Source organism: Oryx dammah, unplaced genomic scaffold (assembly GCF_014754425.2).
Source record: "Oryx dammah isolate SB20612 unplaced genomic scaffold, SCBI_Odam_1.1 HiC_scaffold_18, whole genome shotgun sequence".
NCBI lineage: Eukaryota > Metazoa > Chordata > Mammalia > Artiodactyla > Bovidae > Oryx > Oryx dammah.
In genome coordinates, this window is record NW_024070202.1 from 45,853,025 (window position 1) to 45,876,312 (window position 23,288).

The window sequence follows — 23,288 nt, forward strand, 5'->3', positions numbered from 1 at the left end:
AATGAAAAATGAGATTTACAAAATTAAAAGATACATTCTGGGTAGTACTTAACTCAGGCACGTGGTATATGAACATTTCAGTACAATTTTAATGTGCTTTGCTAACTTAGTCTGATTTTCACTTGTAAGGATATTATAATCACAACATATATATCTTACTGTTCTGACTAAAAAAATGTGAAAATACACCATTAGCATAAATACGTGAGAAATGCTCATTCAAAAAAAAGTAATTATAAGAGAACCACCTCTCATAGTTCCAAAATAAAATCTCTATTAAGTGCAGAAATATAAACATTTATTTGACATTGGCAGCAAACCCTAATAGATTAAGACATCAAGGTATTCTCATTTGAACATGCTATTAATCTTTAAAACAAGAAAAAAATATTTTACTGAATATCATTAGTCAAAACAATGTATTCAATTTTACCTATGCTATAATCAGGAAAATACAAGACAAATGGCTCAAAGCATCCGGTATTTGGACGAAACTTTTCCCAAACAATTTCGCTGAGAAAGATAACAGTCACATTTCTGTCAGTCTGTAAAAGAGAGATAAATAAAAGTAAACTTGCATTAAAAAATCTTAATCAGAATAATAATTCCATTTGAATTTTTCTTTCAAAATAAATCCAGCCAAGTTCTAATATATAGCAAATTATTTGCATATTAATAAGCCATATTTAGAAAACCTAATCAAGGAGCTCATCTTTATATGCAAATTTTCCTACATAATTACTTAAAATTTCCATAAAACTTTCAGGTTAATTGACAATTCAATTATATGTAACACTAGCACAGTCACACAAGGACTTATTTTATAGAAATTAAGAAACACATCTGCTTGAATGATTAAAATAAGACCTTTCTATGGGTGTTTTCAAACCATATACTTAAATAACAAACCAAAAAAGGCAAAACTGAAATGGCTATAGTACCCACAGAAAAGAATATATTTGTTGAAGATGATGATGAGCATACATTAAAAACACAAACAAGAATGAATATCCAAAATACCAATGTTAAGTAAACAGACATCTTTTGAAACTATAATATTCTATAAACAACATTAAGAGAACAAGCTCAGTGTGTATGTTATCCTTCTACAGAGTGGCCATGAATGCTAATTCTAATGCTTGAATTTATCTGTAGACACCTCTGCATTGCCAACACAAATTTTAATTCTTCTCATGTTCTTTTGGATGTTTCCTCCTAAGTTGAGTAACAGATATGATATCTGTTTTGTTCTATAACTATTCTTAGGACCAAATCTCTTACACTATTCTTTGATGGTGATTTACTTTTATAGTTTCTAACTTATGTGTAATCTTTTATTCAAATTTTCATTATTCATAGAAATATACTTCTGGCTAACAAAGGTAGTTAAGTTCAATAAATTAATGACTCCATAGAAAATGTAGCATCTTCATGAAAGAGAAGATTTTTACTTTCAAATGCTTTTTATCTTATTAATTTTTAATAGTTCCTGATTTCTACAGAGATAAAAGGGCATACTCTAAACACAATCTTCATTACAAAGCATTGAGCTGCTTTTGCTCTAAAGTATGATTATTCAAAAGCATTTTATAAAGTCAGCTAAAAAAATATTGAGAGGTTAAAACATAGAGGCTATTTATCAGTCTAAAAGGACTTTAAGTTGGTTTTCATCTGTTCATCTGAAAGCACTTTCAACTACAGTGATATCTATCATAATTTAAACTTCATTTTACTCTGATAAGTATTTAATATAAAAAGTGGGAAATGCTTTGGCTATATTTCTTTTCAATGACATACACATTTAAAAATCAAGCATGTTTTCAGAAACATCAAAACAACAATTTTCTTTTCTGGTGGAGCTGAGCTTACTATGAATCGTTTCATTTTCTTCAAATAGCTTCTATAACTAAAAGTAAAAAAAGTGAATGGCCTAACTACTGTGGCGGGATGCATGATCACCGTTACTAGGCACAGAGGAAAATAAGGGAGTAAGTTTTACTGAAAGGCAAGAGGACAGCAAGAATGCACTCTGGCTACCAGACAAGGAGTCCTTGAACAAAGCAATGGGAAACAGTAGATGAATACAGGCAAAAACAAAAATAAATCCCACAAACTCAACACAACACAACACAACAAAAAGAGAAGAAGAGACCTCTACTCAATGAGGACAGATCCTTGGTGTCAGTAGTAAACTGCCAAGAAATAATTAAACTGGGAGAGGCTAGACTACATGAGAAGACTTCCAGATTACATCACCAAGAGTTATACTTACTTTTCTCCTGTCTTCTCCACATGTCCCCCCCAAAACTATTAGTAAAAGTAGATTTTAGGAGTCAATCTTAAGCATACAATGATTTAAGTGGCAATCAGTTTAGAACTTTTAGTTACTCAAATTTGAGTAATGCATTTAACTTTTAAAGGTGAAAAGGTTCTAGGCACTGTCTCCCCAAATATTTACTTAATTTTTATTATCAGCTCAGTCGTGTCCGACTCTTTGTGACCCCATGGACTGCAGTATGCCAGGCCTCCTTGTCCATCACCAACTCCCAGAGGTTACTCAAAATTCATATCCATTGAGTGAGGAAGGCCATCCAAGGTCGTCCTCTTCTCCTCCCATCTTCAATCTGTCCAGGGATCAGGGTCTTTTCCAATGAGTTAGTTCTTCGCATCAGGTGGCCAAAGTATTGGAGTTTCAGCTTCAGTATCAGTCCTTCCAATGAATATTCAGGCCTGATTCTCTTTAGGATTGACTGGTTGGACCTCCTTGCTGTCTAAGGACTCTCAAGAGTCTTCTCCAACACCACAGTTCAAAAGCATCAATTCTTCAGGACTCAGCTTTCTTTACAGTCCAACTCTCACATCCATACATGACTACTGGAAAAAACACAGCTTTGACTAGACGGACTTTTGTTGGCAAAGTAACGTCTCTGTTTTTTAATATGCTGTCTAGGTTGACCATAGCTTTTCTCCCAAGGAGCAAGCATCTTTTAATTTCATGACTGCAGTCACCACCCGCAGTGATTCTGGAGCCCCCAAAAATAAAGTCTCTCACTGTTTCCATTATTTCCCCACCTATTTGCCATGAAGTGATGGGACTGGATGCCAGGATCTTAGTTTTGTGAATGTTGAGTTTTAAGCCAACTTTTTCACTCTCCTCTTTCATCAAGAGGCTCTTCAGTTCTTCTTCACTTTTTGCCATAAGGGTGGTGTCATCTGCGTGTCTGAGGTTATTGACATTTCTCCTGGCAATCTTGATTCCAGCTTGTGCTTCATTCAGCCTGGCATTTCTCATGAGGTACTCTGCATATAAGTTAAATAAGCAGGGTGACAATATACAGCCTTGATGTACTCCTTTCCTGATTTGGAACCAGTCTGCTGTTCCATGTCCAATTCTAACTGTTGCTTCTTGACCTGCATACAGATTTCTCAGGAGCAGCAAACTCCAGCTGACCAGCAACAAGGAGCAGAATGATGTGGTGGAGGAAGATGGTGGAGCAGAAGGAGGTGCACTCATCTCCTGTGAGAACGCCAAAATTACAACTCTCTGCTGAACAACCATCGACAGGAGAATGTTGGATCCCACCACAAAAAGATACCCCACATCCAAGGACAAAGGAGAAGCCCCAGCAAGAAAGTTGGAGGGGCGAAACTGCGTTTAGAATCAAACCCCATAGCCACCAGAGACACTCAGAGGGTTCAAACAAACCTTGTGTGCACCAGGACCCAGAGACCCCACAGAGATCGAGCCAGAACTGTGTTTGAGTGTCTCCTGCAGAGGTACGTTCCACAGTGGCCTGCCTCAGGGGCAGGGGCTCTGGGTGCAGCAGACATGGGTATGGCATAAGCCCTCTTGGAGGAGGTCGCCATTAACCCCACCATAAAGCCATCAGAACTTAATAGGGCTGGGGAAACAGACTCTTGGAGAGCACAAACAAAACCTTGTGTGCACCAGGACCCAAGAGAAAGGAGCCGTGACCCCAAAAGAGACTGACACAGACTTTCCCATGAGTGTCCAGGGGTCTCCAGCAGAGGCATGGGTCGGCGGTGGCCTGCTGCAGGGTTGGGGGTATGCAGTGCAGCAGTGCATGCATGGGACCTTTTGAAGGAGGTCACCATTATCTTCAATACCTCTACCATAGTTTGGCCTCAGGTCAAACAACAGGGAGGGAACACAGCCCTATCAACAGAAATTTGTGTTCAAGATTTACTGAGCATGGCCCCACCCATCAGAACAAGACCTAGTTTCCCCCTCAGTCAGTCTCTCCCATCAGGAAGCCTCCATAAGCTTCTTATCCTTATCCATCAGAGAGCCAAGAGAATGAAAACCACAATCACAGAAAACTAATCAAACTGATCTCATGGACCACCGCCCTGTCTAACTCAATGAAACTATGAGCCATGCCTTGTAGGGCCACCCAAGACAGACAGGTCGTGGTGGAGAGTTCGGACAAAATGTGGTCCACTGGAGAAGGGAATGGCAAACCACTTATTATTCTTGCCTTGAGAACCCCATGGACAGTATAAAAGGCAAAAAGATAGGACACTGAAAGATGAACTCCTCAGGTCGGTAGGTGTCCAATATGCTACTGGAGATCAGTAGAGAAATAAGTTCAGAAAGAACAAAGAGACGGAGCCAAAGCAAAAACAACACCCAGTTGTGGATGTGACTGGTGATGGAAGTAAAGTCCGATGCTGTAAAGAACAACATTGCAAAGGAACCTGGAATGTTAGGTCCATGAATCAAAGCAAGTAGGAATGGTCAAACAGGAGATGGCAAAAGTGAACATCTACATTTTAGAAATCAGTGAACTAAAATGGACTGGAATAGATGAACTTAACTCAGATGACCATTATATCTACTACTGTGGGCAAGAATCCCTGAGAAGAAATGGAGTAGCCATCATAGTCAACAAAAGAGTCCAAACTGCAGTACTTGGATGCAATCTCAAAAACAACAGAATAATCTCTGTTCATTTCCAAGGCAAAGCATTCAATATTACAGTAATCCAAGTCTATGCCCCAACCTGTAATTTTTATTATAATGTCCCTTAATATTATACTTAAATAATAGAGACATAAAACTAAGTAGGTATAAACTACTTATGTTCAAGGTATTTATAAAGTTATAAAACCAATCTTTTAATTTACAAGTTAAATAGAAGACTATAAAGCCAATAAAACTTAAATTAACATTATTTGAATATGATGAACATTACTGTTTTGCTTCAACTAAACCTTTGCTCACTTCATCAATATGGTACCAACAGGAAATAGCCTTTTGAGTTTAGTATTCCTATACCAACTGGTATTGGTGAAAACTGAACTCTCTCACCGATTTCCTTTACTCAAACTACTATAAACTACTACCTGTTGTTGCCATTGTATTATTATTTGGTTTCCACCTGACACATATGTTGATACACAGTAAATCGATCCCTTTCTTAATTAATATTATTCAGTGCCAACACGATTTTAAGTTGAAACACAAAGCTGGTTCCAATAACTGAGAGGCCATGAGACAGAATGTCAGATGATCCAGAGCAGACCTATCATTCTATTTTATATTTCTGAAAAGAAAATTTTAAAATTCTTGCAGACAGTTCAAAGTCTAGCCCTTTCCCATCATTTATTCTAGTAAATACCTAAATTCTTTTAACAGAAAGTAGTGTTAGCCACTTCACAATCAAAAATAAAAGCTAAATAACTGAAGAATAAGTGTGATCAAAGCACAAATTGATTAAACTTTGAAAAAATCCTCAACTTCACTCATAATAGAGAAATCCATATCAAATTTATATTAAGACATTATTTCTCAGCTATCCAATAGGCAAAAAGAAAAAACTGACAACACATATCTACTGATTAGGCCATAGGGGAAAAAGATTCACACATCACTTACCAATTCTTGTAATCTAAGAAATCCAGGTAAAAGGTTTGCTTCCATATCTCTTAGATACTCGGCTTTATCCAGAACCTTGTTTAAAAAACCACAGTGTCAAAATCAATTTTAAAAGTCCTTTCACAAAGCATTTACATAATATAATTCAAGATTTGAACCTTCCATGTTAAAAAATGTGACATGAATTAATATTTTAAATGGTATTAAAATTTATGGAAGACATTTCAAATAGGTCAATAAGTCTATTAACATGTTTTAACCCAAATTTTAGAGAATAAGTCATAATTACACTTAAAAAGGTTTTAAAGATAAACTATCAAAAAGATAGTGAATTAAGATATTAAGGACCTTTTCTTATAGGTATACATGAAATAAAACTATGTGCATTTTTATGTCACTTAATAAAAGATAAATGTCTACCACATACCAATAATTACAAAGCTTTCTGACCTGAGAGAGAGAAGAAAATTCTAAATTTCAATATGTAAAACTTTACTTGCTTGAACTTTGTAAATGCATGCTAAACCCTTTAGCTAGAAAACCAAAGATGTTAAGAAAGATTAAATTTTTGTTCAGTGTTATGATAATACTACTGGGATTATGCTACAAATTATAATCATTTACATTAGGAATAAAATTAAAATGCAGAAAATATAATATTATTTCCCTGAATAATCCAAAATGTTTTATATCTGGTTTGCTGATTAATAGGCAGCTTGAAACAATGTATGAGAGTAATCAACTTAAGATATTTCATTCCTAATTCATTTAGACAAAATAAAGCTAAAGTTATTTACTGCTAAAAAGAAACAAATTAGTTTCTCAACTATGTATTCTCAATATGCAATTTTCCCATCAATTTCCATTTAAAACTCTCTAATACAGGACACAGATTAATTCAAATTAATTGGTCCATTTGTATGCCCATTTTAATTCAAAACACAAAGCTGAAGCAGTAATAGTTCATTCTTCTGACAATATAATTAACCCACTGGTTTTATAGTATTTTAATAAATGATACTTCTTCAAAAGCAATTATCAAATAACTAATACTCAAGTTAAAATTTTAATTCAAATTCAAACATTTTAAAAAATAATTTACATGAAAGTAATCTAATAGATTTGATTTGTAAGGATGTTTACTAACTAGAAAACATTCTCAAACATCTTTCTGCATTATTTCCTAAGTGCTGAATCTTATCAATTCATATATTATATAACTCATATTCTACAAAATTATTCTAAATGTTCTATGCTAAACACCTACAAACTTTTTCACCTTTAATGTTTAGTCATCTAAGAAACAACACTGAATGCCTACACTGATCCATGTGGCCTGAAAAATGAGTTGGGTCCCACTGATTCCTCATGGCTCTTCACAGAATATTGATCCGTCCTTCTCCCTGAAGACACAGCTTTGAAACTCTACTTGTTGGAGACACCCAACACTCTGGGGTCGTTCCTCCTTGTTCTTTAAATGTTACAGTTTCTGACTATCATGTTTCTGACATAACTCCTATATTTTTTGCATATTTAAAAATCTACATAAATGACCTCCTGATATGGTAGACTGTTTATTTCCTTAAATCCCTCTCTCCTCCAATGATCTTGTCGCCTATCCCACCCAGTGAAAGATCAACGTATATTCTGTATCACTGGCTTTTAAGTGTGATCTGTAGGCCCCTGTAAGGTGAGGGCAGGGGGTGTGCTGTTTCTGATCCTCTATCAGGTGGTTGGTGAGGTCAAAACTATTTTCATAATAATACAAAAATTGTATATGCCTTCTTCTACCACGGTGATATTTGTACTAATGGTAAAAGAACCAACTGTGGGTTAATTTAAGTAGCCTTAGCATAAATCAAGGTCGGTGCAAAACTATTCTAGCAGTTGTTAATTCTTTACTATGTACTTACTCTAAGATGGAGCAGATGTACTTTTTCCTAATCCTCCTAAGTAAAATTAAGAATCTTGAGTATTACATACAAAACAAATAAGGCTCTGAAAGGTAGAAAGAAGGCAAACTAGCTAGGGACCTCAGGACCAGAAGAATGACAACTCACTTCGGAGGGTGAATTGTCTAAGTTATTTTCTTGCCTCGTGTAGAGCTGAAGAAGCCTACAACACAGAAAGGCCAAGGAGAAGAGACCACAAGCACTCCAACAAAAGTCTACTTTTTCTAGTCAAAGGTCCAGGAAAGGGGAAGCCTAGAGAGGCTTCCAAGACTATTTGCTATCTAAGTTTTATTTGTACATCAATGATATCTTCTGTCTGCTAATTTCTTCACTACCTCAATACTGGAGCACCGCAGTACTCAGTCACTGGACTCAACTCTTTCCTAACTCTCTCACTCTGCTGGTGACCTAATCCTATCTTGAAGCTTAAAGTACATGCTCAGAAATCCAAAATGGTATTTCCATGTTGGACCTCTCTTGACCTCAGACGCCAAGTGTCCAAGTGCCAACTCAACATCTCTACTTGGACTTTACGTGCCCCAAAACAAATTCCTCACTATTTTTCCCCCAGCAAGACCCCACCTGCTGTAGTTTTCTTCACTCAGATCATGACGTCATGCCTTCAGCTGCACAAAAACTTTGTAACTAGTTGTATTAGTTTCCTAGGGCTCCCTGGGCCGGGAAGATCCCCTGGAGAAGGAAATGGCAATCCACTCCAGTATTCTTGCCTGGAGAATCCCATGGACGGCAGTATTCTTGCCTGGAGAATCCCATGGACGGAGCTGCCTAGTAGGTTACAGTCCACGGGGTTGCAAAGAGTTGGACACGACTGAGCGACTTCACCTTCACCATAACAAAACTCTGCAAACAGCGTGGCTTAAGAGAAACTTATTATCTCCCAGTTGTGGAGGCTATAAGTATCATATCAAGTTGCTGTAAGTATCAGATCAAGCAGGGCCGTGCTTTCTGTAAAGGTGCTAGAGAAGGAGCTGTATCAGGCCTCTCTTCTAGCTCTTCTAGCTCTCGTGGCAGCATACCTCCAATCTTTATATGGCATTCTCCCTCTGTGCATGTCTGTCTCTACATTTCTTCTTTTTCACTAAGACATCAGTCATATTGGATGAGGGGCCCAATCCTCTAGTATGACCTCAACTTAATTAGAACCACAATGATCCCATTTACAAATAAGGTCATATTTTGAGGTTTTAGGGGCTAGAACTTCAACATACTTTTTGGAGGAAACTTCAACAACTTCTCAGAGGAAACAAATTAACCCATAACACTAGTCTGCATGCTTCTATCTTGTACTTTTTCTTTCTCAGCATTACCCCTCTCCCCTCTTACTTAAACTATTCCAGCCAAAATGGCCTTCTTGATACTCCAACTCTGTATGCTCACATAAGTCTCTCTGCTTGGAATACTCTTTTTTTTTTTTAGATATTTTCATGGCTTGCCCCTTTCTTCCGTACAGTTTCAGCTCTGTTATCATTATCTCAGTGAGATCTTCTCTGCCCTTCTCGCTTAAAAAATAACTATTTTCCCCTGCCCAGCTGATTCTGCCTTACTCTAATGTACCACATCCAACATACTACATATTAACTTGCTTATTATCTACCTTTTTCAATTAGATTATAAGCCCCAAGTGGGCAAAGACTCTTTTGTCCCTGTTCTATCTCCAGTATCTAAAACAGTGCCTGGGATATTTGCATAAATAAATGAACAAAATTAAAAAGTGGAAGGAACTGTTTTATACATTTAAGAAGAGCAAGAATGCATAAAACTTAGTCCTTTCAATGAGTTTATAACTTAGCTGTTATGAGACGGTATTATATTAAAATTTAATTTCAATTCCGGAGATAATCATTTTTAAAGTAAGATTAAAGTATTATAAAAATTCACTAACATAAAGCACATTATATACTTTCAGTTGTCTGCTAATTATTTTCAAATTGATGTAACAAGTTAAACTCAAACTAAGTTAATCTAAAATCAAATGATTCATCTTTCCCAGATGTACCCCATACACAATTGACAAATTTGACCTTTGCTGTCTCTTACATTTATTCTTTTCTGCATTTTCTACCCCAACTCTAATCCAGGCCCAAACTGCCTCTAATGAAAACAGTTACAAGAGCCTCAAAACCATCTAGCCTATGTCTTTCAATTCACTCCCATCTATCTATTCAACATGCCTTCAGAGCAATTTTCCTAAAGCATGCTTATTGCTCTAGTAGATCTTCCTCTCACTGCCTAGGAAACGAAATAAGGCACATTAGTATGGTTTTCAAGACACTCCATGGTCTACTCCCTCCCACTTTTCTAGTCTTCTTTGTCTTCCCTCATATTTTATAACCCACAAAGACCAGAGTATTTGGTATTCCCTAGGCTCCATTCCCATCTACATGCCTTTGCCTAATTTCCTCCATCTGAAATTTCTCTTATTTTCTTCCTAATAACACCTTAATCAATATTTTTAGCTCCATCTCAGATGTTATCACATTATGAGGCTGTACCAGATGTACCTGGATCAGTGCTTTGCCTATCAGTGTTATCACTAACTATATTCTACATGTAGTCATATATGAGTAAATCATAACTCTTCTACTAAACTGAAGCTCCCTTTAGATAAGAACTACATCTATAGACTCACAGACATAGAAAACAAACCAGTGGTTACCAGTGGGCACAGGGAATGAGGAAGGGGCAACATAAGGGTAGGGGATTAAAAGGTACAAACTACTACATATAAAATAAATAAGCTACAAGGATACATTGTAGAGCACAGAGAATATAGTGAATGTTTTATAGTAACTATAAAAGGAGTCAGTTCAGTTCAGTTGCTCAGTTGTGTCCCACTCCTTGCGACCCGGTGAATCGCAGCATGCCAGGCCTCCCTGTCCGAATCAATGTTTCAGGTGTACTACACTGTAAACCTGAAACTTCTATTATATTGCACATCAACTATACATACCTCAATTGAAAAACTATACCTCAGTTTAAAAAAAGAAATATATCAAACATTTTTTATATCACATAAGCACCTACAATGCACTGTACATAACGGGTCTCAAAAAAATATGGAAACTGATTTAACAGATCAGTTTTCAAGTAAGAGATGATATAATGAAATTAAATTACTTACAATATATACAGTCTGATCCTTGAGATTTTCAGCTTCAGTTATTTGTTTAAATAAGCGAACAAAGTCATTAAATATTTCACAAGTTATATGAGTAGAACATTCACCCTCTGAAGAACTAAGATGATTCAATTTGTTTAAAATTTGTTCCAAAAGCAGTCTCAAGGTAAAGCACTCAACACAATTCACAAAGACATGTGGAAGCTGAAAACAAAAACAGAAAGTGTAAACAGAAAACACACAAACACAATAATGGCTTTACTGGATATCCCATTTGCCCTCTGAATCTATACCCCACCATTCTCCAAACTCCTCTGTGCCCTCCGAGGATGACCACTGCAGACTGCATCGCTCAGACTCTAGTTTTTCTGGATCTAGTGGATTCAGTCAATGGGAAGAACGAGGAGACAGACGAAGAGTGGTGAGAGAAAAAAACCTGAGTATTCCCTTGACTCCCTCTCCCATCCCTCAGTGGCCCAGAGCTTGACAGTGGCTCTATCTTCTCCTAAAGGCTGAGCTGGGCAGCCCTTGTCACAGATTACACCTCTTGCTGGGCCTTTACAGTCCCTTCTGATGGTCCATTTAAGTCTGAGGGAGCTACAGGCTCTCAGCACATCACCATCCCTTACTGGTTCCCTTAACATTTCTTCAACCTTTGTAAAACAGTCCCTCCATTTAACTCACTTCAATTATTTGAATTTTCATTTGTTTCCAACAGGGATTCAAAGAAAACTTGTATTCTCTTCTAAAGAATTCATAAAAAGAACCCCAAGGACATGTGAATGTTAAAATTCTTATTAAGAATTTATTTATAATTTTAAGATAATATTTTTAATGATGGACACATCTAGATTTAAAAAAATGCTAATTAAAATTAAGTTAGAAACCACAGTAATACACCTGTGAGGATTGAGAATGAACTTTTCATTTAAAGAATTACCAAAATGGAATTAACTCCAGAAGCAATGAAGAAACAAAAGACTTACAAATATAGTCTGTTCTCAAAATGAAATCACAAAGCAGTACTGATGGCTCAGAGGCATGGCACCTGTAGCTATTTTTGGTCTTCCCTGGTGGCTCAGTGGTAAAGAATCCACCTGACAAGGCAGGAGATGCAGGTTCAATCCCTGGCTTGAAAAGATCCCCTGAGTAAGGAAACGGCACCCCACTCCAGTATTCTTGCCTGGAAAATTCCGTGGAGTGAGGAGCCTGGCGGGCTACAGTCCATGGGGTCCCAAAAGAGTCAGACATGACTTAGCGACTAAACAACATAACCAGTTTTAGTGACGCTCTATAAATCTCACCCAATGAAGCTTTTCTTTTCCAAAGGAACAGTGTAAGTAAGGCTACAATATATTTACTTAGGCACAATTTCACCAGCATTTTCTGACATCCTTTACCCCCACTCCTTTATGAACTAGAGTCTACACTATCTCTGTTATGAGTAACTGTCTTGCTTACTGTGTGTGTGTGCTATCTATGGCCTTTAATGGCAACATATCCTAAATGTCTCTTTGTAAAGTTGTACAAAAAGTCGTGATAATCATTTATTACAATGATTAACTAGCAGCAAAAATCATGATACATTAAAAAATGAAATACAGTCCTTAAATATGGAACTTTCGTATTCAATTTTCATGCTTTTATTCAAAATACATTATTTTTGGACACTTCCTACAGGGACTTACAAACACAAATGCCTGAGTCAGGGCCGTGTGCACTCCAGGGTAGGAAAGGTGGAGAGAATGAGTGTAAGAAAGTGATTCCAAGCAGAGGGAACAGTGTATGCCCAGGGATCAAAGTAAGAAACAGCAAGAATTGTCAACACTCCAGTATGCCATACAAAACACACACACTGTGAGCTAAAGTTGGGACCAGGAGTAGCAAACAACAGCCTGCTGATATACAAAGCTGTATGAGAACACAGCTAAGTCCATTCAGATAGATACTGTCCACGGCTGCTTTCTTACTAAGGAGTTGAGAGGTTGTAATAGAAAGTACCTGGCCCACAAGCCTAAAATATTTACTATCTGGCCATTAAAGAAAAAGTTTGCCCATCCCTGGTTTAGGATACAAAATGAGGTGACGCAATAATCATGAGTAATAGCATCTAACCTTTACTGAGTGCTTACTATACACCAAGTATTATGGTAAGTACTTGTCATATATTAACTCACTGAATTCTCACAAAAATTCCATATGTTGTTGCTATTAGCCCCACTTTTCAGATGGGGAGAGCACTAAGGCGTGAACCTAGAAGAGGAACATAAGCCTACTAGATTCGGTCTGAAATTCTTAGGCATTACATTACGAAAGATAAACTGAATTCTGCTCACGGAGGGTCTTATATACCAGGCAAAACACCTGAACATTTTGCTAAAGATCTTATTTAAGATTTTCATGGACTAGCTGCAGGGTGAAGAACAGGCTGCACTTAGAAAACTGTTGTGGAAATAAATGAAACAAACACAATAAATGAAACTCAGCAGCAATGGCTATGATTAAAGCTACACGAAGTCAAGATATTAATGATACAGAATCCACAGAACACGTTTACTATTCAATTTACTAAGAGAGTGAGGACAAAGAAAAGATTAAAAATAAATTTCGACAAACCCTAAGTTTAAACTAAACATCTCCCAGATCCCTTCCATTTCTAGGAATCTACGAATAAAAATCAATTAACACTGAGCTTGGGGTAGTCTTACCTCTAAACTTCTCAACAAAGTTTGTGTTACATAGGTCTTTCCACTGGCAGTATGTCCATAAATAAAAATAGACGGAAAACTGAAATGATGTCTCTAGGGGAAAAAAGGCAAATATCAATCTGCACGCACAAACATAAACATTTATCAACTTGTGAAAGTTTTACAGGATAAATTATTTAATCCAAATTTTTTCAACAGTGAGCATTTAGTTAATTCATCATTATACTTTAAACTTACTTAAATTCAACTCTACTCTTTCTCAAAATTCCTGGAAAAATCTTATTTGGCCTATGTATTATACATGACGTATTACTATATATATATCAGTTCAGTTCAGTTGCTCAGTCGTGTCCGACTCTTTCCGACCCCATGAATTGCAGCACGCCAGGCCTCCCTGTCCGTTACCAACTCCCGGAGTTCACTCAGACTCGCATCCATCGAGTCAGTGATGCCATCCAGCCATCTCATCCTCTGTCGTCCCCTTCTTCTCCTGCCCCCAATCCCTCCCAGCATCAAAGTCTTTTCCAGTGAGTCAACTCTTCGCATGAGGAGGCCAAAGTACTGGAGTTTCAGCTTTAGCATCATTCCTTCCAAAGAAATCCCAGGGCTGATCTCCTTCAGATATATATATACACACTTAAATATTTTATTATTATATAGATACATATATATCTGCTTGTATTTTCAAATTTATGGGAGATTTAACAGATTTCTTTAAGAACCATTCTGATCATACTTCTTTTTCTTAGCTCTTTTTTTATAGAATCTAAGTTCACAGGCTGCAACTTCACTGTACATTTTAAAGCTTTGAAACTAAGCATACAGAATCACAGGGCTAGAATTTCAAGAATCCCCTGTTCTAAGGAAAACTTACAGAATACTTCTGAATTATGTATACTACACTTACCCTGGCCTAAATGTATACATATCATCATCGTTTTCAACAACCAAATCTACACAGCATACATTTCAACATCTATTCCCAAGATTCTCCAGCAGTACATTATGAGTTAGCAGCCTAGAGAAAAGTAAAAAGTGTCAAACATCTCTCTATGGTCTGGTCAATATTGCAAATACGCTTCATTAATTCAGTGAACATTTATTAGATAACAACTAAACACTGAAAACCATGATGCACTAAAGAGTACAAAAATCAGAGACAAAATATGCTTTGAAAGAATTCACATACACTTAAAAAATAATTACAAGAAAACTGGGTGACAATTCAATTTCCATGAAAAAGTAGAGTCTCTATGATCACCACCTACTACTACAACAGTACAGTTGACCCTTGAACAACACAGGTTTTGAACTTCCTAGGTTCACCCATACATGGATTTTTTTCAATAAATATATAGAAAAAATTCTGGAGATTTGCAACAATTTGCAAAAACTCACAGAAGAACGACATAGCCTAAAAATACAGAAAAAATTAAGAAAAAATTAGATATGCCATGAAGCATAAAATACATACAGATAATAGTATAGCCTTACAAAGTCATAAGGTGAGGGATATTTAATATAAAATTAACAATGTATTAGTTTTGTTTTATAACTTGGCTTTCAAAGGATTACAGTACCATAGAGTATGTCTGTGTTTCCCAGCCTCTCCCTTCCTTCTCTCCCTCTCCCTCTTCCCATTTTCTCCACCCTTCTTCCTTCTAATATGTATAAAATGCCCAATGCTTTGCATTAAGACAATACTGATGTACATACTGACAGACAATTCATCTTGTAGACAACGTAAACTTATGGCACTGATAAACTCAGTTTAGTACTGTGAATGTATTTCTCTTTATTATGGTTTTCTTAATAATATTTCCTTTTCTAAAGCTTACTTTATTGTAAATTAGAACAAAATATTATACATATAATACACAAAATATGTGTTAGTTGACTGTTTATCTGTAAGACTATTAGTAGCTAAGTTTTGGGGAAGTCAAAAGTTACACACTGATTTTACACTACACAGGAGGTCAGCATCTCTAATTTCCACATTGTTCAAGGGTTAACTGTAGTCACAGACATTTATTACATTCTAGCCACCAAGTTACAAATTTCCTTTTTGCAAGACAAAGGAGGAACTCAGTTTATACAGGAAAATATTAATGGCAAACGCCTATGGCAATAGCAGCCCAATAAACTAAAAATGGATGTTCTAATTCATGGATTCTTTTCTTAAGTTTATACATAAGCATCTTGCAAATTAACTAGCTCAAAAATTCTGTCTCAAGAACTAAATGAAAGCTTTCTGAGCATCTCCGCTATCCAAATACTATATTTCACCTTTCAAGAGAAGCTCAAGATATTCATTAGGACACTTTTTCAAGCTACACTGAAATTCTCATTTTTTGGAAATCCTGCCATACTTATCTGCATCCAAAAGGTGTTTAATAATACTCCACCTTACATCATCTTTTCTAGTGTTACCCAGAATTGAACTCTTGCACTGTTATTTAACCTTTCACCTTCATAAATCTAACATAACCTAATAATTCTGGATGTGGCATTGTGCCTGGAACAGAGAAGGTGCTCAGTAACAATTCCCTGAATACATAAATGAGTCTGCTTAGAAATATGAACCCGTTTTTTTTTTTCTTTTTTTTACAAATCTTTGCATCTCCCACATGCACTGCGCCTTACAGAAAAGTGCTATTAAAACTGTTAAACATGATTTGTTTCTCTGGTCTATACCACTACTCATCTCTATTTGCTAACATTCATTTTCAGGAGCACCACTTCTGTTTGGAGAGATCTGGGTCTGTTACTCCAGGGAATTAATGCATGAGGTATTACCAAGAAAATGTTTCAGTGATAATATGGGTAAGTACAATTAACTAGAATATTGACTGAGGATGCAGTCATTGACATCTTCCCTAACTAATGCGCCCCTTTAGGAGGCTGGTACTTTTCCACTAACACTTCACAGGCCACCCTAGGCTGCCATCGGCTAGTTGGATGAAAGCAGTACTCAAGAAAAATCTGAGGCGTAGGGGGAGTACATGAGTATGACTCTAAATTCTCATTTACTCTCCTTTAGATGAGATCCGAATCTGATTAATTCCAAGTCTCATTCATGAATCTGAAGCAAAGGCTCACTAAAGGCCACCAGAATATAATTAAAAAGTAGATTAAAGTATTCAACTGATGAATGCAAGGTCCTACGGAAAGGACTCCCTAGTGGTGTTCATCCAGAGGAAACTTAACCTCTTCTCTTAGGCATCACCCAAACTGCTAGTTAAGCCAAGACTACACCTCTTCTGTGCTTTAATAACGCTGGAAAAGCCATTGACGTTTTAAACCAGATGCACTACGACGGACCTTACTGGCCTTCCCAGCAATCACCCATCCACACAGGACTTAGATCAACTACCTCACTGAAACGGAGGGGATTCAGATTTGAATAAGTAACACTGTGCAAACACACCTGTTGAATAAAATCCTATACAGCTGGGGTAAGAAGCAACTTTGAGTTGCTACTCTGTATTAACGCTCTCTCAAAACTTGGCGTGTGTAAGAAAACATGCCTGGGCCAACGAGGTTAGCGGGCCAGTACAGTTCAAAAAACTCCTCAGAAGTTACTTTGGGTGAGGAGTGCGACAGACCTATAACATCCCCTATCTAAACGCAAACATAGTCTATGGCCCCTCAATTCGAACGAAAATTTAAAAACTGAAAACTGTCGCCAAGACCATGAAATTCTTTGCCTCCGGGATTTAGAAGAGAAAAGATAGCTGGACGACAATACCTCTCCAAACACGGACTGCAAGGTGGACACTTGGGACTCGCGACAAAGCACCATATTTTCCAGGTGAGGCATTCTGGCAGCTACCAGAGGACAGAGAAGCCCGTGGCCAGCTCCGGGTCCAAAAGCCTAGCTTCACCTACACCAGGGTCTCCATGCTCCCGCCGGAAACCGGACTCGCGGGCTTCTGGGAGGAGCCGGCGTGGCCGAGCGTCGGCGTGACGTCAGCGCGCAAGAGGAGCGTCGACCCCTCCCTAGTCTTTGAAGGCCCGAGGCTGTAGGGCTTTGGCGCCACCGAGGGGCTGTTCCGCTTCTATTTTCTTGTGGTGGGCATCTAGGCCTGTGGTCTTTGCCACCTATAAGTCGAAAGAACGAACAGAAGCAGTGCTGAAAGGAGCTGAGGGGGCCCCCGCAGGCTCCCAGTAAGCAGAGAACCCGTGGCTTCAGTTTTCCCGCTTAGAGGCGCCAAGTTTAGAAACCTTTAAGTGATGGATAAGTTTGTCTTGTAGCCTCACCCCTGAGGGAAAGGAGGTTGTGGAGCGGAGGGCCCCCCTCCACACAGGCAGCTGAGGAAGGTGGGCTCAGTTGACCAATATTCTCAAAAAGTGGGTTTTTTTGTTTTTTTCTTCAGGAGGGTATGGGAAGATGGTCTCCAGTGGTGGTGGGTGGGTGGGTGAGGAGCGGAGACTGATAGCATTGAACAAACAATTTGGAAATAATAGCCTTAGTGCAAGCCTAAAAGTGAGAACATCTGGTAGTGCCTCTCCCCCTCAACGTGAGGACGTTCTGGTGTGAGTTGCTGAAGGCAACAAGAGTGAAAAATAACGTTCCTTTTAGCATTAGGCTGTTTGTGGAACACTTACTAAAAACCAGACGCTAAAAGACTGTGAAAATAAGTATAGAAGCAGATAGAAATGTGTGTTAAAAAGAGGGTTTGGGGTCCGAAAGCTGCTGGACTGGGGCCATTGGCTCAGAGAGACTTTGGAAGAGTTGTTGAACTGTTCATACTGCTGCCCAGCCGGGTCCTGTGAGCCTCCTATGCACAAAGCATTTCTGTGTCCCCCATTTCCTTGATAACAGAAAATAGCCTTCAATCAGCCTCCATGACCATGCCTGAGTTCCAGTGGGCACATTCAAGCGGTTGTTACTTAGCCAAGGTAGGTGATGTGACCCCAGGGAGAAACAGTCAAGATCAGCCTTGGGACCGGGTCCTGTGACCCCAGGGAGAAACAGTCAAGATCAGCCTTGGGACCGGGTCCTGTTTCCCCATCAAAGGACTCCCACAACATTTTAGGCATTTTGCGGATACTGAACCCCCACTCCACTGGGAGAAATAAAATGTTAATGATAGTAGGCTGCCCGTAAGCTTTTTGACCCCAGACCAGTTGGACCTGAAGGGTGATAATGTTGGCGCCTACTTAACCTCACTACCAACCCATCAGAAGAACGTCAGCAAGCTGCTCACACTCTTTTGAACAATTACAATAAAACTTCTCACTATCTTCCCCAAATTGGGACACAACACTTTTAAAGGCATTAGTCCACTGCCCATCCCCACAACTTTGCCTGACAAAATAATAAAGCTATCCTTTCCTACTTCACCCAAAACTCTGTCTCTGAGATTTGATTACACTGGTGAACAGAGAAGATGAGCTTTCAGCATCAATTTTGGTGCCCAACATGGGGCTCAACTTTGGAACAGTCCCAGGTTAATGGGGTGGGGTGGAGGGGGTCCATTGGCTTGCTAGATACTGTGAGGTTTTCTCCACACCAGTCTTTTTTGAGAGAGTGGAGGATTGGAGAATTCCTTGAGACGCCAGATTGCCTAGAACCCTTGCCTTGAAAGGCAAAGCCTTAGTTGTACCCTGTCCTTGCAGCTGGAATTCTGAGGTGGGAATAAACAGCGGAAAAGGGACTGCCCTATCAGCTGCTGAGGCCCTTTGTACTTTGAGGATGCTCTTCTCTTCCTCTTGCCTGGACTGCACTGGACTTCCCACTCTGAGGAATTATTTTGGGGTGGGAAACAGAAGGTAGCCTTCAGGACATTGCATCACCTCTGCCAGCATTTTGGTAAGTCCCCCAGTGTGTACGCTGAGGTCACTCAACCTGGTCCATTTAGGGAAACTTTGGTCCATTTTGGGAATCTTGTTTGGGGATTTTTTCCATAGGAAGATTGATTCAGCACCTCTGTACAGAGAATCTGAACTTTCAGCATCAATTTTGAATCATAAACTTTATCTGTAAAAAGGAGATAATAATGGCTGGGTTATTGCTAGGGATAAAAGATTATATACTTAGTGCCTGGTGTACATAGATTTAAGTCATGGATGTCAGAATCAGAATCTTGTATTTGTGATAGCCAAAAAGATCTTTTGATAATCATGGTCTCCTATAACTTACCAGCTAGTTAAAAATCATATATTTAAAGCAATTCAAATGCAATTGTTTAAGTACTTTAAGAAAGAATTATAAAAGGTACAATGGGACCATCCATCAAATCTTTCAGTATCTCTTCTTCATCCACCCTCTCTAGATGGGGTTATACATTTCCATAACACTATCTTTTTAACATTCAACAAAATTGTAACTAAATAATTGTCTAAATGTTAGTGTCTATCTCTAGATGCTTTATGAGGGCAGGAAACCCTGTCTTCTTCACAGCTCCATTTTCAGTATATACTATACTGCCTGGGACATACCTGTTAAGTAATCAATAAATAATTTGTTCACCTGGCAGGGAGTGCCTTACTGCCTAGACAGATTTAGGAAAGTTTCCCAGAGGAGGGAACTGAGACTTAAGAATAAGTGTTCACCTGTGAGACCACAAAGGGATTCTAAGCAAGAGAACAAAAAAGACAAGATAAAGACATAAAAGGAGCAAATAGCAATCCCATGCCAGGGACCAGCAAGTAATTTTTAAGAATAAATCTACAGAGTGGCAGGTGGTCAGGCTGGATACACATGCATGTTATACTAAGAGGACTGAACCTTGTATAGGCCACAGGGAGCCAAAAAACAATTTTAGGCAAAGAAGCAAATGAACGCTTGACTTTAAGGAAGTTCCTTTTGACTATAGCATGGAAAATAGAATCAGTTTGATCAGCAAACATCGAAACAATAAATGATGATGGCCTAAACTAAAGGAATGGGAAACAGGGTAACAGGGAATAGCAATTAAGGCTTATTAAACATAACGTGGCAGACACTGTGATACATATATTATCCGTTTTAAGCTTTACAATATAATAGATTGTGAATGGGAAAAAACTAGCTGAAGTTAAGTAATTTATCTTTCAAGTAGAATATACTTGAACCTAGGTCTGGTTGACTCCAAAGTCCTTAATCTTTCTATTATATCATACTGTGAAGAAGCCGAATCTGAGAGAAATTTAGAAGTAATTTTATAGAATTCAGTGACTGATTAAATGAGTCGGAGGCTGGAGTCTTCACAAGTAGCATTTAGGTTTCTTAGGTGATTTTAGGCTTTGCAGATAATGAAATAAAAAATAAAGAAGGAGAAGGTTTATTGATTTAGTGTTATCTTTATGGGATTTAGTTTTATCTTTAAGACCAAAGTGAGTTTCTCAGATTTAATTTGAAGTGTCTACAGGGTAACTAGTTAAAGAGGTCCAGAAGAAATGGGATCTGAAGCTACAAAGGAAGTGGCTTAGCAAAGGAGATACAGAAGTTATCATCACAAAGATAGTCGAGCCAGTCCTCTGGGTTAGACTGCACACAGAGAATATATGTTTATTACACATTAACCTGCAAATAATCCTTTAAAAATGTGATAGTAGTAGATGGAAGTTGGTGCTCAAATGGTATAAATTATTTTTTCTACAGAAAGAATGTATCTTCAGAAAATATCCCAATAGTAAAAAGCTCACTGAAATCCTCTATGGCATATTTAATAGCCATAGTTTTAGGCCTGCTGTATTAAAACTCAAGTTTTAATTGAAGGAAAAAATTTATATGTGTCAGAATTAGTTTTATAAACAAAAAATTTTGGTAATACATATATCAGTTTAAGGAGTATGAGAAAATGTTGTGGAAACAGTTTCCTATTAAAAAAAAATGAACACATCATAAGCTGTGAATCTCCAACAGTTATGCATGAGGGATATTTTAAAGAGTCCTAAAAATTGCTGTGTATCAATATGTAAACATAAGGAGCAAAAAGTGTAGTATTAATGCGTTAAAATGGTCTTTAACTGTAATTTTGATTTTTCAAAGTTAAAACATTAAGCAAATAACATGAAACAATGGGAAATTTCATTCTTCAAAACAAAGCTCAAATAATTTATTTATAATACTGTTTATGAGCCCCCCAAAAGGAAACAAATGAAACTAAGCTTATTATCCTTATTTTTAATTTTTTAAACAATACCTCTGTGCTCTTTTAATCTTTGGTTACTTATTCTCTAGTTTTTAACTTAATGATTTGTATATTAAATAAACATAGATGTTTTAATCCTAAAATACTTGGTGGTAAATGTGTTTTCAAGCTAATTGTTTTTCAATGCCATTTTGAAAGTCTGATTTACCTATGTACTGGCATCTCAGGACTAATAAAATATAAATTAATTGTTTAAAATGTAATCAAACAGAAAGAAAATCTTTAATACTGGTTGAGGAACTTGGTCATGGCTTCAGATAAACTAGAACAAGCCCAAATACAGAAGGAAAATTTCAAGAAGATTTTATTTTGGTAACTTAATTTAACTTTATGAAAATAATTTTGAATCATTCCCTTGCTCAAATCCTTCTCATTTTCCCTCCCAGCCAAATCTTCACAATGTACAAGACCCCCTAAAACCTACTTCCCACCTCGCCCTTTAACTTTGCTCACCTCATCTTCTGCTTCTCTTCCTTAAGCTCACTCTCTTTCAGCCACACTGGCCTCCTTGGATTCTCTGGACCATGCTGGGCAGGTTCCAGTTTCTTGTGACTCTGCTCTTGCTGTTCCTCCTGGAATCTTTTTCTCAATCTTATTGACACTGTTCACTCCTGACCTCCTTTGATCTCTGCTCAAATGTCACTTTACTAAAGAAGCCTTCTTTGACTACTTGTCTCCACTGTCCCCTATCCCCCTTTTTTTCCTTTATTTTGATTCACAGTACTTATTCACGGTACTTATCATCTACATATTTTACTTGTTATTGTCAGTCTCTTATACTAAAATGTAAGGCCTCTGTGGAGCTCAATCAAAAAATTTCCTAATGCCTAGGAGGCACTCAATAAATATTTACTGAATTGATTAATGACTTTACTTATCCCAAATGACTAGCATGAGCTCTGATACAAAGTACGTGTTTAACCACATTGGTTAATGAAATGAATTACTAAGAAAAACTACTGAAAAATTAAAACACCAAAACTCCCAAAGTTCTAGTTTTAGCTTCAAGGATGATTGTTTTCTGTATCTTTAATTATGACACCCATCCTCGCTCAGCAGTCTTATTATTGTAGTTTTAGCCACTTTGATGACCATCCTGAACCACAAAGGAATGAAATATTCATTGTGCAGAAAATAAATAAGCATATAAATAAATAAAACTGAGTTAAAATCCAGGCAGTTTTTTCAGAAATGGAGTTAACTTTAGGTCCTTTGGACATTTACTGTTAAGGAAGTTTGAATGTGAAGGAGCAGCGCGATCTTTAGAAATTGGGTAGTGTATCCTCAGTACCATGTTAGACATTCATGGAAGTCCACTCAGATAGATGAGGACATTATTTAGGGTATTATCTGAAAATAAACCAAATGTTGACTTTTTTCTGAAGTAAATATATTTTAATAAAATATAAATACCAATTAAATAATAATTACCTATCTTTACTTACATTT

General features: G+C 37.5%; 1 protein-coding gene across 1 annotated transcript in view; it reads right to left on the reverse strand.

Annotated features, from left to right (window-relative positions):
- Positions 1-17,658, reverse strand: part of ORC5 (origin recognition complex subunit 5) — a 74,219-nt gene extending 56,561 nt beyond the window's left edge. The window contains exons 1-5 of the mRNA XM_040260781.1: positions 17,447-17,658; positions 13,699-13,791; positions 10,994-11,194; positions 5,900-5,974; positions 434-545 (exon numbers count right to left, since the gene is read on the reverse strand). Coding sequence (XP_040116715.1) covers positions 434-545; positions 5,900-5,974; positions 10,994-11,194; positions 13,699-13,791; positions 17,447-17,518 — 553 coding nt within the window. The 5' untranslated portion in view covers positions 17,519-17,658. The remainder of the gene's footprint in view (positions 1-433; positions 546-5,899; positions 5,975-10,993; positions 11,195-13,698; positions 13,792-17,446) is intronic.
- Positions 17,659-23,288: the final 5,630 nt, after the last annotated feature.